The 21,901-nt window shown below is 48.5% G+C and overlaps 1 protein-coding gene across 8 annotated transcripts in view; it reads right to left on the bottom strand.

Annotated features, from left to right (window-relative positions):
- Window positions 1-7,580: 7,580 nt before the first annotated feature.
- FXYD6 (FXYD domain containing ion transport regulator 6) overlaps window positions 7,581-21,901 on the bottom strand; it is a 39,721-nt gene continuing 25,400 nt past the window's right edge. For 5 of the 8 annotated variants that reach the window (XM_032285377.1, XM_032285375.1, XM_032285373.1 and 2 more), the window contains 7 exons: window positions 13,194-13,256; window positions 12,477-12,515; window positions 12,278-12,352; window positions 11,633-11,669; window positions 10,795-10,844; window positions 10,380-10,429; window positions 7,581-8,864 (listed from right to left, as the gene is read on the bottom strand). In XM_032285377.1, coding sequence (XP_032141268.1) covers window positions 10,401-10,429; window positions 10,795-10,844; window positions 11,633-11,669; window positions 12,278-12,352; window positions 12,477-12,515; window positions 13,194-13,251 — 288 coding nt within the window. In that variant the 5' untranslated portion in view covers window positions 13,252-13,256 and the 3' untranslated portion in view covers window positions 7,581-8,864; window positions 10,380-10,400. The remainder of the gene's footprint in view (window positions 8,865-10,379; window positions 10,430-10,794; window positions 10,845-11,632; window positions 11,670-12,277; window positions 12,353-12,476; window positions 12,516-13,193; window positions 13,257-21,901) is intronic. The other 3 variants (XM_032285380.1, XM_032285378.1, XM_032285379.1) reach the window with 1 other exon arrangement.

Genomic DNA, 21,901 nt, shown 5'->3' with positions numbered 1-21,901 from the left:
GGGGCCGCTGACCACAGCTCTGACTCCAGGCTCCCTGCACCTTTCCTTCCGGACCACCCGGAAGGCAGGGCCAGACCTGCCCACGGGTGGGCAAGAGCTCAGCTGTCAGGCTTGTCCCATGCTCCCACGTGAAAACCTGCCACTCAGCCCAGAGCCGCCAGGTGGAAATTCCCCAAGCTGGGGATAGAGATGTTTACAAACCTCAGGCCTAGGTGAGATGTAGCAGTACTTGATCTAAACATAATCTAAATGGTCAGAAAAGTGGAAATCCCAGCTCCCCCCAACCTGGTATACACACTCCGTTCCCTTCCCACCCCCAATGCTGCTGCGAAGGAAGGCATCTCCATACCAGACATCCAGAGCCCTGTGTGACTGATGGCCCGACCACAAAGGTCACCGAGGCCATCCTATCCAAACCCCTCCCTTCACAAGTGGCTCCCTCTCCTGCTCAAAATCCTCAGACAGAGGGTGCAGACGATATCCAAAATCCTTTCTGTGTCCCAGAAAGAAGCCCCTCTTAATCTGGCTCCAGGCACTTCTGAACTGGTCCCCAACCTCCCCACCCTGCTCTCTGCTCCAGTCATGCTGGTCTTCTAGACGCCCCTCACCCTCTAAGACCTCCGCCCGGGCTGTTCCTGCTTGCTAAATGCTCTGCCTCCGCAGGGCTTCCAGCTCAGCTCACGCTGCCTGCAGGGCTTTCTTGAAAGCCCCGATTCTGGGCATCCGGATAGAAAATGTTCACCCCACCGCCTCAGCCTGGCTTTTCCTCTGCGGCACTTATTCTGATCTAAAGTATGTATTTCCTTGATCTTGTTCGTCCCTCTCCCAAGTACAATTTGAGCACCAGGAGAGCCAGGATTTCTGTTTGTTTGTTCATTCCCCAGTGTCTGAAACAGCTCATCGTGACACAGTTTTATTAAATGAATGAATCAGACCCGAAAAGGTGGAATCATTTCTCCCATGCTGCAGGCAGACCCAGGACCTGCCTCAGGCAGTCCCGTTCCCTGCTGTCATCTGCTCTGTGAGGGGTCACAAGACCCGGTTTGCCCTCACAGAGGCAGCAGGTAGCCAGCAACCCCATCTTGCTGACAGCTCCCCGAGAGACCCTCTCAGGAGAAGGGGGTTCTCTCTCACTTCCCTGGCATCCCATCCCTCTCCATCTCCTCTCCCCTCCCCTGCCCTCCCCTTCCTTCTCCAGCCCTGTAGCAATTTTCAGAAATTGTCCTGTTTGTTCTTGGGGGAAGCGCAGGCACTTGTTAAGTCAAGGCGGTCCTCCCCTCTCGCTTCACTCAAGCCTAAGTCTTTCCTCAGACTTCTTCCTGTCCTCCCCCAGCCGGCTCAGGTCATGGGTCCTAGTTGGCACTGGGGGCAGGGAGCCCCTCTCTGAAACACCTGCTCTCCTGCTGGGAGGTCCCGGCCCTTCCCTCTGTGACCCATGATCCTGAGAGCAGCTCAGCTCAGGAGGGTCCCTCCTCCTAGAAGTCTCCGTGCAGGGCACCCTGAGGACCAGACACACCCATGCGTGAATCCCTTTACATCCTGAGCCTTTGCTGAGGACTGCCTGAGCCTGGGGAAGGGCACCCCTCTGGGTCTCCCTGCATCTGTAAAATGGGGTAATAACACCTACCTTGCAGGATTGTTGTGGGAACAGAGATGAGGTAAGTCAAGCATTTGGCCAGAGAAGGTCCTAAAAACTGATGGCTGCATTTTCCTTACTCTGAACTGCCCCCTGCCCACCCCAGGAGACAAGAACACTCTCAGCAATCCCTTCCCTTGGCTCAGTCCCCAGCTGAGGTGATCTCTAAAGCAGGCTCCTGAGAGCACCCTCTGTGCCCGGCATGATGCCTGCTGCCCACCACTCACCCTGCATCTCCAGCCTCCCTTTCTTCTCCACACAAACCCAAGAAACCTCCTTTGTCTGATGGTTCCGGGCTAGAGAGAAAGAAGTATCCAGCTGTGCTCTCCTGATCTCTTCAAGGCCCAGAGCTCTGGGAGACACCGGGAGGGAGGGAGAGGCAGCGCCCACTCCTGGATGCTTCAGCACTGTCACAGCTGATGCCCTCAGTGGCGAGGCCTCCATCTCCCCTGTCTCCCCCAAGCAGGCCTCCCTTTTGTCTCCTACTCCTGAGTCTCAGGGCAGTCATTTAGGGTGGTCATTGCTGGGTTAGTGGAGCAGGGAGGAAATAGGCTGGAATTACTTCTGTCTCCCTGGTGATCAGAGGCAGAGGCTCTCACCACCAGCTTCCCAAAATGGGGCTCTCCAGTTCTGCCGGCTCTGGCCTTTGTGGGAGTTGAACTCCAGGTCCCCAAGTCAGTTTCTCCTGGTGTTAGCTTGGAAAGGGGCTCCAATGAGGCAGAAGCCAGAAGCACCTAGAAAGCCATGGCCCCTGGCCCAAGGCAGTCCTCAGCTGCCCGACCCATATGGCCACTGGGCAGGGAAAGTGGCAGTTCCCAGGCTCCATCTCTCCCGACCCTGAGGAGCTCTGGCTCCCGTCTCCTGCTATGGCTGCAGGTGCCAGGTCACTGGGGTCTTATAAGGCAGGGCTGGAAGGAGGTGGGCCCCAGAGGGTCCATTCCTTAAGTGTTGGCTTCAAGATGGCCTCAGCCATGGTGCGCAGAGGTTCTGAGAACTGCCAAGGGGCAATGTACTCTAAGAGTCAATGTCACCAGCTGGTGACAAGGGCAAACCCATTTGACCACCTCTCCCGCAGTGAATACCCTGGAGAGAAATGCATTCTTGACTGTTCTCAGAGCTCACACCCTTGAACTACAACAGAGGCCGTTTCTCTCCAGCTGTGGTTTTCTCTTCCCAGTAACCAAACTCCCCCCCACCTCTGAAAACAGCTTGCAGCTTGCCACCTCCAGGAAGACCTCATGGAGCAAGCCCACCCCTGGCTACTCTTTTCTTCCCTCCACAACCTTCTGGATGCCACTGACATGGCCTGAATGGCTGGCATGTGGCCGTGTGACCATTCTCTTCTTTTATAGCCCAGATTGCCAAGTTCCTGGCCTTCCTGAGGCCTCAGGTCGGGTAAGCTGTTACATGTTTGTATCTGCACTGAGCCTGGTGCCCACTCTCCACACCTGGCAGCAATTCCACCTCTTCCGTGGTCTCAGTGGTTCCAAGGAACTGCTTAGAGCCTCCCAACAACTTAGGCAGGCTGTGCGATGCCCATCTTACAGAGGACACTGCAGGTGTTCTGCGAACCAGTCAGAACGTGAACCCAGGTCTAACAGAGACAAGGGGAACCTGGCCACCAGAGAATGAGGAGATAAGGAAACAGTAATGCCAACATGAATAGCATAATAGCTACATGGAGAATTTTCATGATGCTTTAATGTCCATTGTATCACTTTGACCCTGTGAGATAACAGAAAAGATTTGGATGCATTTATTTGACAGGTGATGAAACTGAGGCTTAGGTGGCTTTTCCAGGGTTACGCAGCTAGCAGAAGGCCCAGCTGACCCCAGAGTGAGAAAGGACTCGATTACTCAGAAAAGGAAACTGACAGAGAGGCTGGGGTCTGCCCAAGCTCACACAGTTAGAGAGCAGAGGGGGACCTGGGGTTGTTCTGGACCTAAGGCTCCACCAGACTGCCTCCAAGCCTGGCTCAGAGGCAGGAACCCCCTCTTCTGGATGGCGCAGGGGGCCCACCCCCAGCAGTCCCTGCCACCCAGGTCCTTCAGGACATGTGACCACAGCATCACCTGCTCTGCCATCATCGCCTTGGCAGGCACCCCACTTGTGCAACCAGGCCCGGGGCTGGGCTGGCCCCATCAAATCAACAGCTGATTGGCTTGAGCCGGCTGAGTCTGCCCCCCTGGAGCTCAGCTGTGACAGCAATGAATCACACTAATGGAGAGAAGTGGCCATTCCTTCTCTCTGTAGCCTGGAGACAGGTTTTTCCAAAGCTCCTCCCCTGGCTCAGGCAAACACAACTGACCTCTCTCTTGCTGGGCCCACAGTGAGGCAGAGCAGCCAGAGACAAGGTGGGGTGAACCAGACAGAGCTGGAGCACTCTCCCACCCCTGCTTTGCCCCACTACCCGGCCAAACCCATGATTGCTGGCAAGATAAGGCCCTCCTCCCAGAGGAAGGGGCCAATAGCCCGGTGACCTTGTGGTGTGCTACCCCTAGCACTCCCCCCACATCGCTCCCTGTAGCTTGCCCTCTGCCTCTGACTCTCTTCCAAGAACAATTTGGCAAGTTCTAATCTACATCTTGAAAAAAAAAATAAAGAACACCAGAGAGGTAGGCGGGCCACAGCACCTGGCGACCCAGAAGGCAGATTGACCTATTCTTACCCCGTGGGGGGAAGTAACGCAAAGTACCTCCACGCAAACAGACATGAAGATCTTTGGAATCGAGTGGGGAGCAGGGGGAGTCATTGGGAAGCAAAACGTGCAAGACACCTGAGGTCACTGCGAACCAGGGGACTCGGGATTACCTTCTGGGAAATGACATAGCATGTCAGATTTCCTATTCAGTCAAGCTACATTTGCCTCATTCAACCAAATCACAGCTACAAACTAATGCCACCTGCCTGGAGGCTGAGCAGACACTGGTCCTCCTTATGGAGATACATAGCCCTAAGAGCTCTGATCCAGTTGATCTGCGTCAAGTCCTCAGCCAAGCACATATTAAGCGCTCCAATAAATGTCAGCTGCTTTTGTTTTTTAATTATTACTATTTCGACCGTCATTTCTTCGATTGTTCTTTATGTGTCTTGTTTCCAGACCATTCGACTCCCACTGGAGCCTCCCTGGAGCACAGTCCAGCTAATTTATGTCCTGAAGGGACAGCCATGCTCCAGGTGCAGTGTCGAGAACCATCTTATCACTGTCCCTTCATCCGAGCATCTGCCCTCCGAAGGAGGCGAGGCCATGTGCTGCCAAGCGCTGTGGACAGACAGCTGGGGGTCAAGTCCTAGCTCCTTCCCCCCTCCAACCCAAGCTGTGTAACCTGGACCAGCCACGATTGCATCAGAAAGAATCCGTAAAATGGGAATCTCTGACTGATCTCAGAATACAGCTGGATTACCAGGAGGAAAAGTACCCCCTTATAGATTACCAGCTCTATAAGGGGGTACTTAGAGGCTGGCAAAGTAAGGATACCCATTTGTAGATGTGCTAGACATGCTGATCATCATTCCTTACTCTTCACAGAATTATTATGAGCAAAGTTAGAACCTCCCCATTGGACTTCCTTATTCCTATGCTGAAGTTTAATGTTCTGTTTTTAATGATGTATGTATGTGAGGGGCGGTACACACAATGCTTTGCATGCCTGGAGCCTCTAAGGGTCTCAGTCTAGCCTTGCTCTGAAATTGCAGCAAGACCTGCTGATTCCCTGATGCATCACGAGTGTTCCCAAGCAATGAGCTCATTTACCAGATCTAGCTGTGACCAGATGTTTTAATCACCATGATCACTGGGTTGACAGCTTGAGCTTGATCTCCAGCCTGCGTCTTTTTTTTTTTTTTTTTTTTGAGATGGCATCTTGCTTTGTCACCAGGCTGGACTGCAGTGGTGCGATTTCGGCTCACTGCAACCTCTGCCTCCTGGATTCAAATAATTCTCCTGCCTCAGCCTCCCGAGTAGCTGGAACTACAGGTGTGAACCACCACACCCAGCTAATTTTTGTATTTTTAGTAGAGATGGGGTTTCGCCATGTTGGCCAGGATGGTCTCAATCTCTTGACCTTATGATCCGCCCTCCTCAGCCTCCCAAAGTGCTGGGATTACAGTCATGAGTCACCGTGCCTGGCCAAAGCCTGAATCTCTCCAATGGCCTAGGGGACTGAAGGCAGAAGCAAGAGCACACGTAGAGAAGGCACCCAGCAAGTGGATCCGTGCAGTTCTTCGGTTCTAAACAACTTGCGGAATCCAGGTGGACTCAGGGCCTGAGTGGCCACTGGGCAGGGAAGGTGGTGGTTCCCAGGCCCCATCTGAACCCCAAGGAGCACTGGCTTCTGTCTCCTGCTATAGCTTCAGGTGCCAGGTCACTAGGGTCTTAGAAGGTGGGGCTGGAAGGAGATGGGCCCGGAGGGTCCCGCTCCTTAAGGGCTGGCTTCAAGATGGAAGACATGAAGACGTTCCAGGGGTCGATTCTTTTTTTGAGACCCTAAGATGTTCCAGGCTTCTGTAGAGCAGACACAGTCCTTGACCTCCAGAAATTACATCAATAAAAACACATAACACTAGAGGCAGAAGCTGCACATGGGCAACCTCCACGTAGAATCTGCCCACATCTGTGTTTGTTCAGCCAACAGTGCTTTTCAGAAAGCTGAATCAGAACGTCTTTGGGAGGACGCTGTAGGTGACTGCAGGCCCCACTCCCCATCGTCACTACAGCGGATTCACATATTGGCATTACCTGCCTGGGCGCCACAGTGTGGATGCCAAGTATGAAGTGTGAATATAAACGCAGCAAACAAGTGTGACTGGAGCACAAGAAAGAAGGGATTCGGCTGGGTGCAGTGGCTCACACCTGTAATCCCAACACTACGGAAGGCCGAGGTGGGTGAATCACTTGAGGCCAGGAGTTTAAGACCACCCTGGCCAACATGATGAAACTCCGTCTCTACTAAAAATAAAATTAGCCGGGCATGGTAGAGGGCACCTGTAATCCCAGCTGCTTGGGAGGCTGAGGCAGGAGAATCGCTTGAACCCGGAAGGTGGAGGTTGCAGTGAGTCAAGATCACACCACTGCACTCCAGCCTGGGCGACAAGAGCAAAACTCCATCTTAAAAAAAAAAAAAGAAGGGATTCAATTCTACCTAACGCCCAAGAAAGCTCCACAGAGGAGGGGGCATTTCATAACCCACGTCACCCACCCTGTCACTCCCTTGATCCCTTCTTCTTTCTTCTTAGAGACAAGGTCTCATTCTGTTGTCCAGGCTGGAGTGCAATGGTGCAATCATGGTTCACTGTAGCCTGGAACTCCAGGGCTCAAGCAATCCTCCTGCCTCAGCCTGCTGAGTAGCTGCGACCACAGGTGCTCACCACCATGCCAAGATTTTACCATGTTGCCCAGCTGGTCTTGAACCCCTGGCCTCAAGCAATTCTCCTGCTTCAGCCTCCCAGTGCTGGAATTACAGGTAGGAGACACCACCCCAGGCTCTGTTTTCAAGTCCTTAGGTAGTTGCCCCAGAACTGACCAAAGAGGAATGTTAGGACGTTTTATTCCAGGCCAGTGTACACTTGGAGAAGCCATTGTGACTCCCTTTTGTGCTCCAAGACAGTGTGCAATGAACAGATCCTGCTGTGGGATGTGGCCTGAGCCCAGTGGCCTCGGGAAGGTGGGAGAGAGGGAGGGGGAAGAGAAATGGTGGGGAGGTGGGGGAGGAAGGGTTGAGCAGGAGGGGAGGAGGGTAAAGGAGGAAAAGGAAAGGGAGGGAGAGAAGTGGGGAGGAGGTGACAGTGACAGCAATTGAAGTGGCCCTGTGCCTACATGACTGGCTCTCCAGTCCTTCCTTTCTCCCTCTGACCATGGACGGACTCCCTCTGGCCCTGCAGGTTCCACAAGACCTACCAACACTCAAGCTCTTTCACAGAAAGGAAAGGAAAGCACCTCTGAGCCACTAGGAAACAAAGGATATTTTATTCCTTTTTTCCGTCATTGTCGAGAGGATAGATCACAACACAGAGAACGGCAATGGATCACAGCGCACAGTTTGGCTGGTTTCCACGGGAACACAGAGGACAGGAGGGGTGGGATCTGGGTTGAGTTCCCACTCTTGTTATGACCTTCAACCTCTCACCATTCCCAGGGGCTGCACAGAGCCTGCTGAGTCTCTAACCCACCTTGCTCACCGCTCTGACCACCAACAGGCAGAACGAAGGAGGCAGGAGTTCCTCTGCTGCCCATCCAAGGAGACGTGAGCAGAGAAGCAAAGGCTTCTTCTGTCCCTCCACTCATCCCAGTGCGCTGGCCCCAACGCAATGGAAATCCCTCAGCTACTGCCTGACAGAGACCCAATTGCAGGGTCTGGAGTCTGGGTCTGGATGAGCTGGGCTGTAGACTGAAATCTCAGAAGCAGGGAAGGTTGGAAGGGGTAGGGTCTCAGAGGCCGTGGGGTTATTGCTGAGAAGATATGCAGGGGACACATTCCCCAGGGGCAGAGTAGAAGCCCTGGGCCTGGAATCCCGGGCGCTCTGTGAAGGGGCAGGGCAGATGGGGACTACTCGTGGAAGCCCCCCGGGAAGAAATTAACCATGGAAGGGCGGAGCTTGCCTCAAGTCAACGCTGGGCTCACCAGCAACTTGCTTTGTATCTCCAATTGCTAAGAGACCTTCAGACCGGGGTCAGGGTGGGATAAGCAAGTGAGGTTCTTGTTGAAGGCGTGAAGGAAGTCCATGAAGAATGATGACAAAGTGCTGCAAACCTTCCCAGGTCCCAAGACGACTGAAGACTCCTGCCCGTGCTCTTACCCTATGCATCCCTCCATCAGGAGAGGGGGCTGGTCTTGGGGAACAAGCAGCCTCCTAGGAGCAGGAGGTGATGGAGGGCCACGGGGGCAGGGAGGAGCAGATGGCCATGTGGCTCAGCCCTTGCCTGGGAAAGCGAGTCCACAGTTCACTAACAAACACAATACCATCCACGAACGAGTAGCCACGAAGACACAGTCAGCAAACACACACTCACACACACACATCACAGGAGGTGGGCGGGACCGCAGGCTGCGTGGGGAGGCCAGTGTTAGTTGCATTATCAGGTGGAGGAATGGCGTTAGAGGGGAGAGGAAGGCGGGGACACACAAGTTCTTGGCTTCTCCTGGGGAAAGAGCTGTTGCCGAAGTAGCCAGTTTTCTTAAGTGTCATTTGCATCCAAAGGTTCAAGCAGTGGCCTTCAGGTTCTGGAGGCTGAGGGGGAGGAGAACTTCAATTAAAAACACTTTAGCTCGCCTCTGGTACCCTTATCTGCCTCTCTCCCTTCCTTGAGCACTTGCCCACTGAACTGCCTGGAAGGACAGCCCTTCTGAGCCCCACGTTCCCAGTGAAGCGAGAGAGGCAAAGGAGAGGGAAGCAAGGGGGTGGGGGCGGATCAGAGAAAGCCTCTCCCAGCGGGGCTGGAGCCTGACAGGCACAGAAAGGAAGTTGTTAAACTCAGGACCTCCCCAAGGGCTGCTCACAGTCCTGAGCCTTAGGAGAAAAGGTTTCTGAGAAAGAACTAGTTTGAAAAAAAATGAGAAGACATTTCATGTCCAGGCTGCCTCCTCTGAGCCATCCCATAGACTCTCAGTCTGTGGTGAAATACACAGAACACCAAGCTACCAGGAAGGGCATCTGCCTCCTAGATTGGGATCTTCCTCCATTCACGCTTAGATGATCACTTGCTTTCAAGAGCCCCTTCCAGAAGACGGGTGTAATGAGCCTGCTCTGCCCATCACGGGCTGCTAGGAGGGCGCAAAAGCACTTAGGAAACAATTTAAATGCTATACAGGCATGCAGTATTGTTACAACCACAGTAGAAGCTGGCGCGTCGGGCACCGTCATCCAGAAATCTCTTTTAGCTTACGATCTAAGATACACTTACATACCTTTCTGTGATGCCTTATTCGTATGGGGAAACAAAAAAGGCAGAAGTGAACTGACAAAAGACAAACCTTTTCCCTTAGGATATTCCAGGGCATGTCATAAAGCAAGATACACAGGAGGGAGGGAGGAGCAGTGGGGCTGACCCACAGCCACAGAGGCCCGAGTTCACAGTCCAGGCTGTCACTCTCCACAGGACTAGTCCCTCTGACCTTGGTTTCATCTATAAACGGGCTAAGGCCCCACCTGTCCCATCCGCTTTTTCTGGCAGACTTGAGTCTCTGTGTGTGGCTGCACTCTAAAAACTGTACAGCGTTTGTCAGTTACTACCTTCCTGTGTCCCTACAATGAACAATGGAAACAGACACTAAAATCAGTGCCCCTAAATGTAGAGGGAGGGATCATATACTATTTGCTCTATTTTTGGGTAGGGTTGGAAAGTTTCATAATAAGGTGTTTAAAACAAAAGTGGCCCTAAAGTACTTTCTGAATCACCATGGAAAGCCGTTATCTTTATGCTACTTAGAGATTAGGGGCATTTCACTAACTAATTCTCTCCATGTGGCAGCTGGGATGACGTCCTGTGAACTGGACCACTGGGCTGTGTGGAAGCCCCAGGTGCTGGTGTTTGCATGTGCATGTGTGGGGCATCTCGGGTGTTTCTGGTCCTGATCTCTGTCATTGCCTCTTTCAGATTCCTGAAGGCTCCTCACGGCAAGGCCCATAATAAAAGCTGTGTCCACTGCAAAAGCTATCCCCATCCTTCCCGCCTAAAAACCCTGCCCAGGCCCCGATGCAGACGGTGATGGCAGCAGGGGCAGAGCCAGGCAGTGAGCATCTCACCTTCCACCTGAGGCCTGCATTTCAGTTCTCTGCTTTCTGGGGCTCTGTTGCTGGAAAGAAAACCAGAATGGATTATAGTGCATAGACTCCTCACCCTAGTGGGCCACCCCCAACAGCAGCTGTGTCTATGCCTGACTCTGTGGACAGTGATGCCTACCCCATGGGGCTGTGTGCCCATTAAATGATATGGGGTCTGTGCCTCGCACAAGCAGGTGCTCTGTAAATACCAGGTGCCACTAGTAGTAGCCTGTTTGGTGGCAGTGCCGCAGAGGCCCTGGAGACCCCCTCCTGGCACTGCGGGAGCACGTCTGGCTGGCTATAGCAGGCCATGCACCTGGCAACGGTCCCTTCCTGAGTCACAGAGGGATCTCTCTGTTCCCTCTTTTCCATCTGTGCAGGTGTCACAGACAGTTACCATTTGCGGTGATGAGGTTCTCCACCTGGGCTTCCTCATCTCCTGGGGCCCTGCGGGAAAAAGAGATGCACAGCCCCGTCAGAGATCTCCAGGGCAGACCCAGAAAGCATTGCTCTGCTCCTTGCTGGGGCACAGCCTCTTGGGGCCAGGCTCCTCCCAGTGCTCTGAGGGCTGGAGCTCGCTCTTCTGTGGGGTGCATGGGGCAGAGGGAGGTCTGGACTGAAGGGTCAGACTCAGAGTGAACTTATAGGCACCCTTCAATGCCAGGCCTCGACTTCTACCAAGTCCTGGGAAGGGGGGAGCTAGGGCCACTTGGGAGCTTGGGTGTGTCCTGCCACAGGTTTTGGACTTCTGGGGTCCAAGTTACCCTTGGCTATTGTAGTTAATGAATGGGGCACGGCCTCTATGTGGGAGTAGAAAGAAGGTCCATGTGTCTGTTCAGCTCAAAGAGCCTCATGAACAGGTGACAAGTGGGGGCCATGCTGCAGGTCCTGTAGAGAGGACCTGGTCATCAAGAGGGGCCAGGAAGCCCCCTGTTTCCTTTCTCCCAGGCGCAACTGTCCCAAGGGCCCCCAGAAAATGTTCCAGAACTTTCTTGTGCACTTTCCCTCCCCTGAGTATATCAGAAGAGACAGGATGGGCTGGCCCGCAATGTTCTGACCTCTCCTTTGCCCCAGAGTCTACCTGGCAGTCCTCAAACTTCCACCCCTACTCCCCAACACACGTTCTGCCTCCGAGATAAGAACCCAGGAGAATGCCCATTTAGGGGTCACACACCAGGGGTCCCTCCGGTCCCACCTAATATCACCCCCAATGTCCGCTGCCACGGCATCCTTACCGGGGCTTCTGATTGAAACTGCACTTGCACCTGCGACCTGAAAAGCAAAGAAACCATCCAAGGTCATGCTCCTGGCTTGGCCACAGCAGGGCCAAGGGTCTGTGCAGGTCATGGGACTGTGACAACGGCACCGCCTAGACCTGGGCAGTGCACAGCTTGCATGGCTGCATGCAGTGGCCCTCAGATGGGGTAGCTTCTTCTGGGGCAAAGGAAATACATCCCACAGCTGGAATGGTTACACCTACACCCCCAGCCCTCTTCATGATGTGAGTAAAGGGGGATCTGTGCAGATCAGGCTTATGCAGGAAAAATGAACTTGGGGGGCACATCCCTCGCACACTAGGGCAGCAGCTGTCTCCTTCCTCCATGACTGCCCCATTCATGCCCTACACCCAGCACTGGGAAGCTGCCCTGCCCATCCCTATCTATGCTCATTGTCACATCACATTTTCTCTGTTCCCGAGTCACTGTTTTACTGAGCACTTACTATGTGCCCAGCACTCTATTGGGTCATGAAGATAACATGGAGGACAGGCACTCTCCTTTCCTCTCCAAGAAAGAGACCAACCAGGCTCTCACACTGTCCCCACCTGCTCAGCAGCCTCAGTCATTGCTCTTACAGAGTGAGCAAAAGAACAAACTTACTTAGGATAAGGAGGATCCCAACCGAGAAGAGGACCACAGCGAACACCAGTCCCCCAATCCTCAGGGTCTGGTAGTCTGCCAAAGGAACCAAGGGTGAGAGAGGAAGAGGCCAGGGAGAGGGTGTCTGTTCCCTCCATCCCTCCGGCCAGGCAGGGCTGCACTCCCCCTGACCCCTGCACCCCGGGACACCGTCACTCACCATAATGAAAAGGGTCTATTTCCTTCTCCTTCTCAGCTGCTGCAAAAACAAACAGGTGGTCAAGAGAAAGAAAGCTACACACTGGGTTCCCAGATGCCTAACCCTGCCTCACAGACCTCAGTCCCCACGAGGGGATTCCCGAGGAGCAGCACCCATTAAGCAGAGATGCCCAGATGTGCGTGTTAGGGCAGGCCTGCCAGTTAGGGGGTTAGGGACACCCTGAGAGCCGAGGGCAGGGAAGGCATCGAGGCTCTGAATCATGCAACATCCATGTTCAGTGCCCCCTTTCATTCTTACATCATCCCCAGAAGGCAGGGTCAGTTTTCCTCTTGTGACATACAGAGAAACCGAGACCAGGGAAGGACATGTGACTTGCATGAGGCCAGCGCTGGCTAATTACGGTCTAGAGACTGATGTGGAGGTCTGGCTCCCAGGGTTCAGGCCACAGGTCCACAGAGGCCTGGTGAGCTTGTGGGGCTTAAAAACTACGCCCTGCTGGACCCTTGCAGGTAGAGGCGCAGGCTGTGTTGAGGTCTGTGAATAAATGGCTGCTGCCTCCACGACTTTCTCTGCTGACTGAAGGGAGGGGCCCCTGACCAGGCATGAAGAACCTTAGAGTCCCCCAGCCCTAAAGTCCCAAGGGGCCCAGAACCTTCCAGCAGAGAGGGCTCGACAGCGTTTTCTTCTTGTCACAGTCAGGTCCCGGGGGTTACTTACCACTGGCCAGGACCATGGGGGCCAGCAGGCTGCAGAGGAAGACCAGCACCAACTCCATGGCGTCTGGGGACAGAGGGAGGAAAATGATTCTCTGGCTAAGAAGCCTCCATCCATCAGCTCCAAGCATCAGCCTGACCAGGGGCCAAGTCAAATCCCCATCTGGGTGAGGGTTCAGATAACATAAGCACAAGCCGTTGACAGTTTTTTTTTTTTTTTTTTTTTTTGAGACAGAGGAGTCTCACTCCGTTGCCCAGCCTGGAATGCAGTCGCACGATCTCAGCTCACTGCAACCTCCACCTCCCGGTTCAAGCAATTCTCCAGCCTCAGCCTACTGAGTAGCTGGCATTAGAGGTGTGTGCCACCACACCCGGTTAATATCTTGTATTTTTTAGTAGAAATGGGATTTCATCATGTTGGCCAGGCTGGTCTTGAACTCCTGACCTCAAGTGGTCCACTCACCTCGGCCTCCCAAAGTGCTGGGATTACAGGATCGAGCCCCCACCAGCTGACATTTCTTGGAGTCTTAGTGAATGTTCTGCGTGTATTAATTCACTGGCACAATTCAGTTAGTACCATTAGCAAGCACTACAGCTAACCCAGGCCGAGAATCTGAAGCTTAACAAGGCTAACTGACATGCACCAGAGTGAGCAGCAGGGCCTCGATCCTAACCCAGCATAGTAACTCCTCCATCACGCTGCCTCTGGGGGTGACTTTGGTGATCTCATCTGTGTCCTTCTCTCCAGGCCACTCTTCTGTGGCCATCTCTAGTTCATGAAGATGTCTGGGACTTCCTTATCTGGTTCCTACAACCAATACCCCATCAGAAATGTCTCTCTTTTTTTTTTGAGACAGAGTTTCACTCTGTCACCCAGGCTACAGTGCAGTGGTGTGATCTTGGCTGACTGCAACCCCCGCCTCGCAGATTCAAGTGATTCTCCTGCCTCAGCCTCCTGAGTAGCTGGGATTACAGGCGCCCACCGCACCTGGCTAATTTTTGTATTTTTAGTAGAGATGGGGTTTAGCCACCTTGGCCAGGCTGGTCTCGAACTCCTGACCCCCGGATTCACCCACCTTGGCCTCCCAAAGTGTTGGGATTACAGGTGTGAGCCATGGTGCCCAGCCAGAGTGTCTCTTAATATCGGATTAAATGAGGCCAATAAACCAATGTTCCTGTACTCTAGCCAGCTTGGTGCGGAGGAGGCTTGTGGTTTCCTGCGCCCTGATGCACTGACAGCCCTCCTTCAGGTACCCCTCACATCCACCTCAAAAGTCCCTAAGTCAACTCTTCCCACAGGCTTTGGTTCAGAATACTCCAGAAAGGTGGTTTGATTCAACAAAAGGAGTTTGAAGGTTGGTTCCCTGAGCCTCAGCACCCCGGGCTCTGCTTCCTCACAGGATGCGGAGGTCTCTGCTCAGGAGCTCATCAGTCCTGGTCTCTGGGTGGATGGCCCCAGGTGAGCTATCCTGATGGAGGCAGGAGGCAGGGACTGGAGGTCGCACCCAGGAATAGATTTCAATGGCTAGACACGCACCTTACTCCTGGGCTTAAAGGAACACGGTCAAGAGCCAGAGAGGAGACAGCAAAGGAACCTGAACCAGGAAAGCCCAAGGCTGGGTGCTGTTTTCCATGTAGGGTGAAACCGGCAGCGGCCTGAATCCCTGGACATCCGTCTAGTCCAGGACCTTGATTGCCCTCAGCACCATCGCTACCATCCCCTAGCCTTGAGCAAGCAACCGCCACTGCACTTCACCTCTCCGCCACCAAGGGTCAGAACGACTGCATCTATAGCATGTTGAGGCCTAAACCTTGATTCGGAAAGCCTTTATCAGAAAGCAGGCAATTTGCTTTTAAAGCTATCTCATTTCACATTTATATTTCCTTTGAATGCTACACTGTATTTTATATGTATAAAAATATATGTAACATACACATATAATGAGGCATAGTAATAATATAAACACCCATAAACCAGCAGCTTAGGAGCTGGAGCTTTACAAAGACTGCAGCACTGATCCCTATTTTCCTCCACCTCATCCCCCTGCCTCTCTCCCAGAGGTAGTCAGTATCCTGAAAATATATTGTTTTATTTCTTTATTTATTTGGAGACTGAGTCTCACTCTGTCGCCCAGGTAAGAATGTGATGGTGCAATCTCAGCTCACTGCAACGTCCACCTCCCAGGTTCAAATGATTCTCCTGCCTCTGCCTCCCAAGTAGTTGGGATTACAGGCACACACCACCACACACAGCTAATTTTGTGTATTTTTAGTAGAGACAGGGTTTCACCATGTTGGCCAGCCTTGAACTCCTGACCTTAGGTGATCCACGCACCTCGGCCTCCCAAAGTGCTGGGATTACAGGCATGAGCCGCTGTGCCTCCCCGAAAATATGTATTTTTAATCATTCCCTTGCACATCTTTCAAAAAGTTGCCAATCAACAGATACAAAATTTCAGTTACACAAAATGAGTAAGTGCTAGATCTGCTATATAACATCGTACGACATAATTAACAATACTGAATTGCACACTTCAAGATGTTAAGAGGTATCTTGAAGTGGTCAGTGTTCTTTAAAAAAATACAATGAACACTCCAGAAATGTTGCCATTTTAAAGTGTACAACTCAATGGTTTTTAGAATATTCACAGGGCTGTGCATCCGTCACCACTCTCGGATTCCAAGACATTGCCCCATCCCAAGAAGAAACTTGTATCCATTGGCAGTCACTCCCCACTCCCCTTCCCTTTGACCCTGAAAACATTCATCTACTTTTTGTCTCAAGGGGTTTGCCCATTCTGGACATTTCGCATAAATGAAATAATTAAATACATGAACTGCACTGCTGTGTCTGACTTTCAAGTTAGCATAATGTCTTCAGGGCTCACGTATTCATACTTTATTTCTCTTTATGGCTGAATAATATTCCACCATATGGATATTCACCTTGCTCTTTGTTTAAAAGATATATTTAACACATACATATATCTAAATATTATGTTATTTAGAGTAGTAGCTTTTTTGAACTTTATAATTATGATATGTTTATAGTCTTTGAAAACTTGCTTTTTCTGTTCAACATTATGCTTCTGTGGTTCACTGACATAATTACATTTAGCTATAGTGCATTCATTTTCAGTGCTGTGTAATATTCCATTATGCAGGAAAATGACCATGTATTGTTCTAGTCTCCTGCCAATAAACGTCTGTTTTTTTTCCCCTCAATTTTATGATAATATAAACAATGGAGTTGTGGACATTGTTGTGTATACTGCTCAGGGCACACATACAAGAATTCTAAGGGCACGGTTTTTTGATTCTTTGCTCCCCACTCTCATAAGAAATACATTTTACATTGCAACTCAGCGCTAACACATGTCCATGTATACCAGAAATAACTATCACAAAATAACACTTACTACAAATGAGATACTTCATTTCCTATTCTATTCTGTTTCTTTACAAAAAAACATGTCCAGACTACTTAATGGGTCACACTCTGCAGTTTGAATAGTTATGTTCCAGACTTAAGCCTGGGACTGATGTCATTCATTGGGTCGTATAGTATGCAAACCGTACACTTCACAGTGTGATTTAAAATTGTTTTCTACAGTGGTCATCTCTGTGATAATATCCCACCAGCTGTATATGACTGTCCCCCTTACTCTACAACCGGTTGTAGATATTTTCTGTTGTCAGATATTTTCGTTTCTGCCAATCTTGAGGTAAAAGATGGTTTTAATGTGATTACACTGTAATGGAGCTGGGCATTTTTCTCCATGTATTTTTGCCATTCCTGTTTCTTTATCAATGATATGTTTTTCATGTCATTTACCCATTTTTCAAATGAGTTGACATTATTATTGTTAATTTCTTACTCTGAATACTAAACCTTTGTCATTAAGTATGGCAAATATCTCCATCCAGTTCATGGCTTATTTTGTCACTTTTAAAAATTGTCGGCCGGGCGTAGTGGCTCATGCCTGTAATCCCAGCACTTTGGGAGGCCAAGGTGGGTGGATCACAAGGTCAGGAGTTCAAGACCAGCCTGACCAATATGGTGAAAACCCGCCTCTACTAAAAATACAAAAATTAGCCAGGCATGGTGGCATGGGCCTCCAGTCCCAGCTACTAGGAAGGTTGAAGCAAGAGAATCACTTGAACCCAGGGGGTAGAGGTTGCAATGAGCCAAGATCATGCCACTGCACTCCAGCCTGGGTGACAGAGCAAGACTCTGTCTCAAAAAATAAAATAAAATAAAATAAAAATTGTCTTCTGATGAACAGAATTTCTTAATTCTAACATAATTGAATGCCATAATTTTTGTGTCTTAAGACATCCTCTCTCACCCTGAGATCAGAGTTTTCTTCTAAAAACCCTAAAGCTTTGTCTTTTACATTTAAATCTTTCCGACATCCAGAATTGATGCTTGTGTATGGTGTGAGGTAGGAGTCTAGTTTTACTTTTTCCCATACTGATAACTGGTACTGTAACCTGGTACCAGTGGTGGACGGCCTCCCCTTTTCCTTGTGATATGCCCTGCCACCTTCATCACATATCTGGTTTCTATTTGGTGTACATTTCTGGGCTTTCTCTTTGGATCTATTGGTCAATTTGTCTGAACTGCATTAAAACCACTGTGTTTCAATTATGATAGCTTCATAGCAATTTTGCCACGTGGTAAGGAAAACTTCCATCTTTTTTTCTCCTCTTCCCTCTCCTCTTTCTTTAGGAATGTCTTCATTATTCTTGGTTTTTTTGCTCTCAAATTTCAGAATCGGCTTTTCAAATTCATCTAAAACTGTTGGGATTTTCATGGGAACTGCAATGGACCTATGTATAGAACAACCTGGGGAGAAATGACATATTTCTGATCTTGAGTCTCCTATCTATAAATATATCTTTTGTTTAGGTCCTTTTCAATAAAGTTCCATAAATGCTTTCATCTAGGTCTTGAACACTTTCTGTTAGATTTATTCCTAAGTGCCTTATGATTTTTAATTGCTCCTTTAAATGTCATCTTCTAATTTTTGCTGGTAGAGAGAAAAGCAACGATTTTTACATATTGATCCTAAATCCAGTAATCTTGTTAAACTCTCAAATTATTTGTAATAATTTATATGGAGATGCTGTTAGGTTTTCTCTGTAGATATATCATCTTTAAATGATGTTGTTCCTTCTAATTCTGACACTGTTTATTTCTATTTCTTGTCTTAGTGTACCAGGTAGGAATTCCAGTGAATTATAGAATAAAAACAATGGCAAACACACAAGCACGCAACACATACACACTCACACAGTCTTATTACTGATTTTAAATGGAGTTTTCTAATGCTTGAAAGTTCCTGTCTAATCCTGGTTTCCAAGATGTTTCTGTTTTATGTTAATTATGAATGAGTGTTCTATTTCTATGGTTTTTGTCCTTAAATCTACCAATGAAGTAAATTATATGTATAGATTATCAAGTGTTAAATCATCCCTGCATTTCTGGGATGAAACAAATGTAATTTTTAAAAAATAAACAGATGGGTTTGCCTTACTGAGACTGTGTTTAGAATTTTTGCATCTATGCGCATGAATGAGATTGGTCTGGAGTTTTTATTTTATAGTGTTAACCTTGCCTAGTTTGGGGATGGCAGTACTGGCCTCACAGAACAAGTATCTGCTCTCTTGCTAGTTCCCTGGAAGAGTCTGCAGAAGATTCGAATAATCTGTTCTTTGAGTGCGTGGTGGAACTAACCTGTAAAATCATCTGGGCTTGAGACTTTCTTTGTGGGAAGATCTTAAATGGCCCATTCAATTAGCTAATTAATGGTTATAGCACTCTCCAGATCTATTTCTTCTTGAATACATTTAGAGAGTTATAATTTTTAAAGGAATTTGCCCTCTTCTGCTTTCAAATTTATTGCCATAAAATTATGCCCCTTTTTTCATTCCTAATGTTACTTGTGACAACGCCCTTTCTTCTTGATCAGTTTCACCAGAGGTTTAACAATGCTATTAGTCTTTTAGAAAAAAAACAACTCTTGGTTTTATTAATCCTCTTTAGTGTATGTTTTCAAATTTTCTTAGTTCTGCCCTTATACATTCTTTGGGCTTCTTCCATTATTCTTTTTTAAGTTTATCTTGTTAAGTTGGACACCTAGTTCATTAATATTTATTTAGCTTTTCTTATTTTCCAATATAAGCATTTAAGACTGTAATGTTCCTTCTAAGTGCTTTTAAAGTCTAATACTAAGAACTAAACAATAATCAAAAACCACACTTCAAAGCTTCTATAATAGAGTGAAAGTGCTCCATCATAGTTGAATTATTGTTTAGCTCTCAGTATTCTACTTTAAATTTTCATTACAACTTCACCTTTACCTATTCATTAAGAAGTATGTGTTTTAAATGTCCATCTATTTAGTGATTTTTATTTGCTTTTGTTATTGACTTCTAACTAAAGTGCACCAAGGTCAGAAAACATGGTCTGTATGATGTACAGATGCCTTGAAACGTATTGAGAGACTTGCTTTACGACCTAGTAAATGGTCAGTTATTAAAAGAATTATATTCCATGCATGCTTAGAAAATTGTGAATTCCTTCACAGTTGGGAAGAAAGTTCTACATGCCTACAAATTAAGATTATCAACTGTGTTTAAATTTCTTTCTTTTTTTCTTTTTTTTTTTTTTGACTGTTTAACCTACCAAAAATCAAGACAGTCACTTTAAAATCTACCACTACATGGAAGGATTTAGAACTGTATCCCCATGTTTGAAACCAAGGGGTTAATTTGATCAGGTCAACCTGCACTGCCTGCTTTTGGTCATTTGCTTTTTTTTTTCTCCTTTTTCCATGAAGCTGAAGGCCTCACCACTGAATGCTGAAACTTAACCTTCACTGGCTGCTTTATAGATAACATACACAGGTCACCATGGTAATGTTACTTCGGTTGTTTTTCAGGAATTTGGGCTAGCTCCTGTGGAGTTCAAAAAGGATGAGACCACCCTCCCTTCAACTGGGCGTATGCAAGTGCCCAGAAGGGTAGCCTTTTGGCATCAGAGGGCTAAAAATGCCACCCTCAGGTCGCACTAACGCCACCATATCCTGTACATGTCCCATGGAATGCCATGAACCCTGACTACGCATGCTCAGAATCAACCTGCTATTTCATTTTTCCTCACTGCCAATCACCTTTTCCTATGCCTCCGACAACCCCATTTCCCTTACCTGTAGATATCCCTAAGCCTTACCTTTGGGGAGGCAGATTTGAGAGCTGTTCTCCTGCCTCCTTGCTTGGTGGCCTTCTGAATAAATCTTTTCTTTTGCAAAATCTGTGTCACAGTGATTTACTGAGTGCAGGAAGAACAGACCTGAAGCTGGCTGATAACATGTCTCTTAGAACATTCTAACAGAAAGTTTAAAACTGTTATTGTCCTATGAGTTGGGTCTTTTAGAATTTTACAGTGATCCTCCCTGTCTCAAATTCTATGTTACTGTCTACCTTTCTGTGTCTTTATGTGTTGTCTGTACATCTCATAAACAGCAAAGAGATGGATTTTTGAAAAATTCTGTATTAATTGTCAGGCTTTCTGTGTTAATTGTCAAGTTTACCCCATTTAATTTACTGTGACTACTGATACATTTGGTCTGCTTTCTGCCATCTGTTTTTTCCCTACAAGAATGTGCTTGTTTCTTTTTCTTTCCTTGCTCTTTTTTTTTTTTTTTTTGGAATTAGTTATTTTTATTTTTATTTCAGAAGGGGGGGGGTCTCACTATATTACCTAGGCTGGTCTCGAACTCCTGGGCTCAGGTGATCTGCCTGCCTTGGCCTTCCAAAATGCTTTGATTACAGGCATGAGCCACTGCCCCCAGCCTAGTTATTTTTTTTTCCTTCTTCCTTTTCTCCTTCTGCTGGTTTAGAAATTATAGAAACTATTTCTAATCTCTTAGTGGTTATCCTTGTGATTTTTCCACGTGTATTCAATGTAAAAAAGACTAAAAAAATTCAGAGTTAATACCTATAGTAGTTATTAGGCAGAATACCCTCCTTGAAAATACAAAAATACTAATCACCCCCTTCCTGATACATATGCTATTATTGGACAATATTTCAGTTCTGTCTTTTTTAAATTCTATAAAATATATAGTATTATTTGTGCTTCATGAAAACTATGTTTGTTTGCATTCACCCATGTGTGTGGCAGCGAGCCTGCAAGATAGCTCCCAGTATCCCCTGGTATTCAGATCTCTGTACAGTCCCCTCCCACACTGCGCCAGCGTTGGTCTGTATGACGAGCGAAATATGGCAGAAGTAACGCTACGTCACTTCCAATACCAGATGATAAAAGGCACCACCGCCTCTCTCTCTCTGCCTCTCGCTCTCTCCGATTGCTTCTTCTGAGTCAAGGTACGTAGTTGCCATGTCTTAAGGATACTCAGGCACCCCTGTGGAGAGGCCCATCTGGGGGGCTCACTCCATAAGCCTGCTAGGAAATACGTCCTGCTGTGAACCATGTAAGTGAACTTGGAAACAGATCTTCCGGTTTCATGAAAGATCTGGAGCCAGAACAACCCAGTGAAGATTCTCCCTGATTCCAGACCCTCAGAAACTGTGTGAAATATCAAACGTTTGCTGTTTCAGGCTGCTGAGTTTGGAAGTAATTTACTATGCAGCAATAGATAACGAATTTACAACGTGTGTACTGATTTGCTCACCATTGTTTTT

Source organism: Sapajus apella, unplaced genomic scaffold (genome assembly GCF_009761245.1).
Source record: "Sapajus apella isolate SASKATOON/1434 unplaced genomic scaffold, GSC_monkey_1.0 scaffold16, whole genome shotgun sequence".
NCBI classification, from domain to species: Eukaryota; Metazoa; Chordata; class Mammalia; order Primates; family Cebidae; genus Sapajus; species Sapajus apella.
The sequence above is the reverse complement of the archived record's forward strand: the minus strand, read 5'-3'. Positions and strand labels throughout refer to the sequence as shown.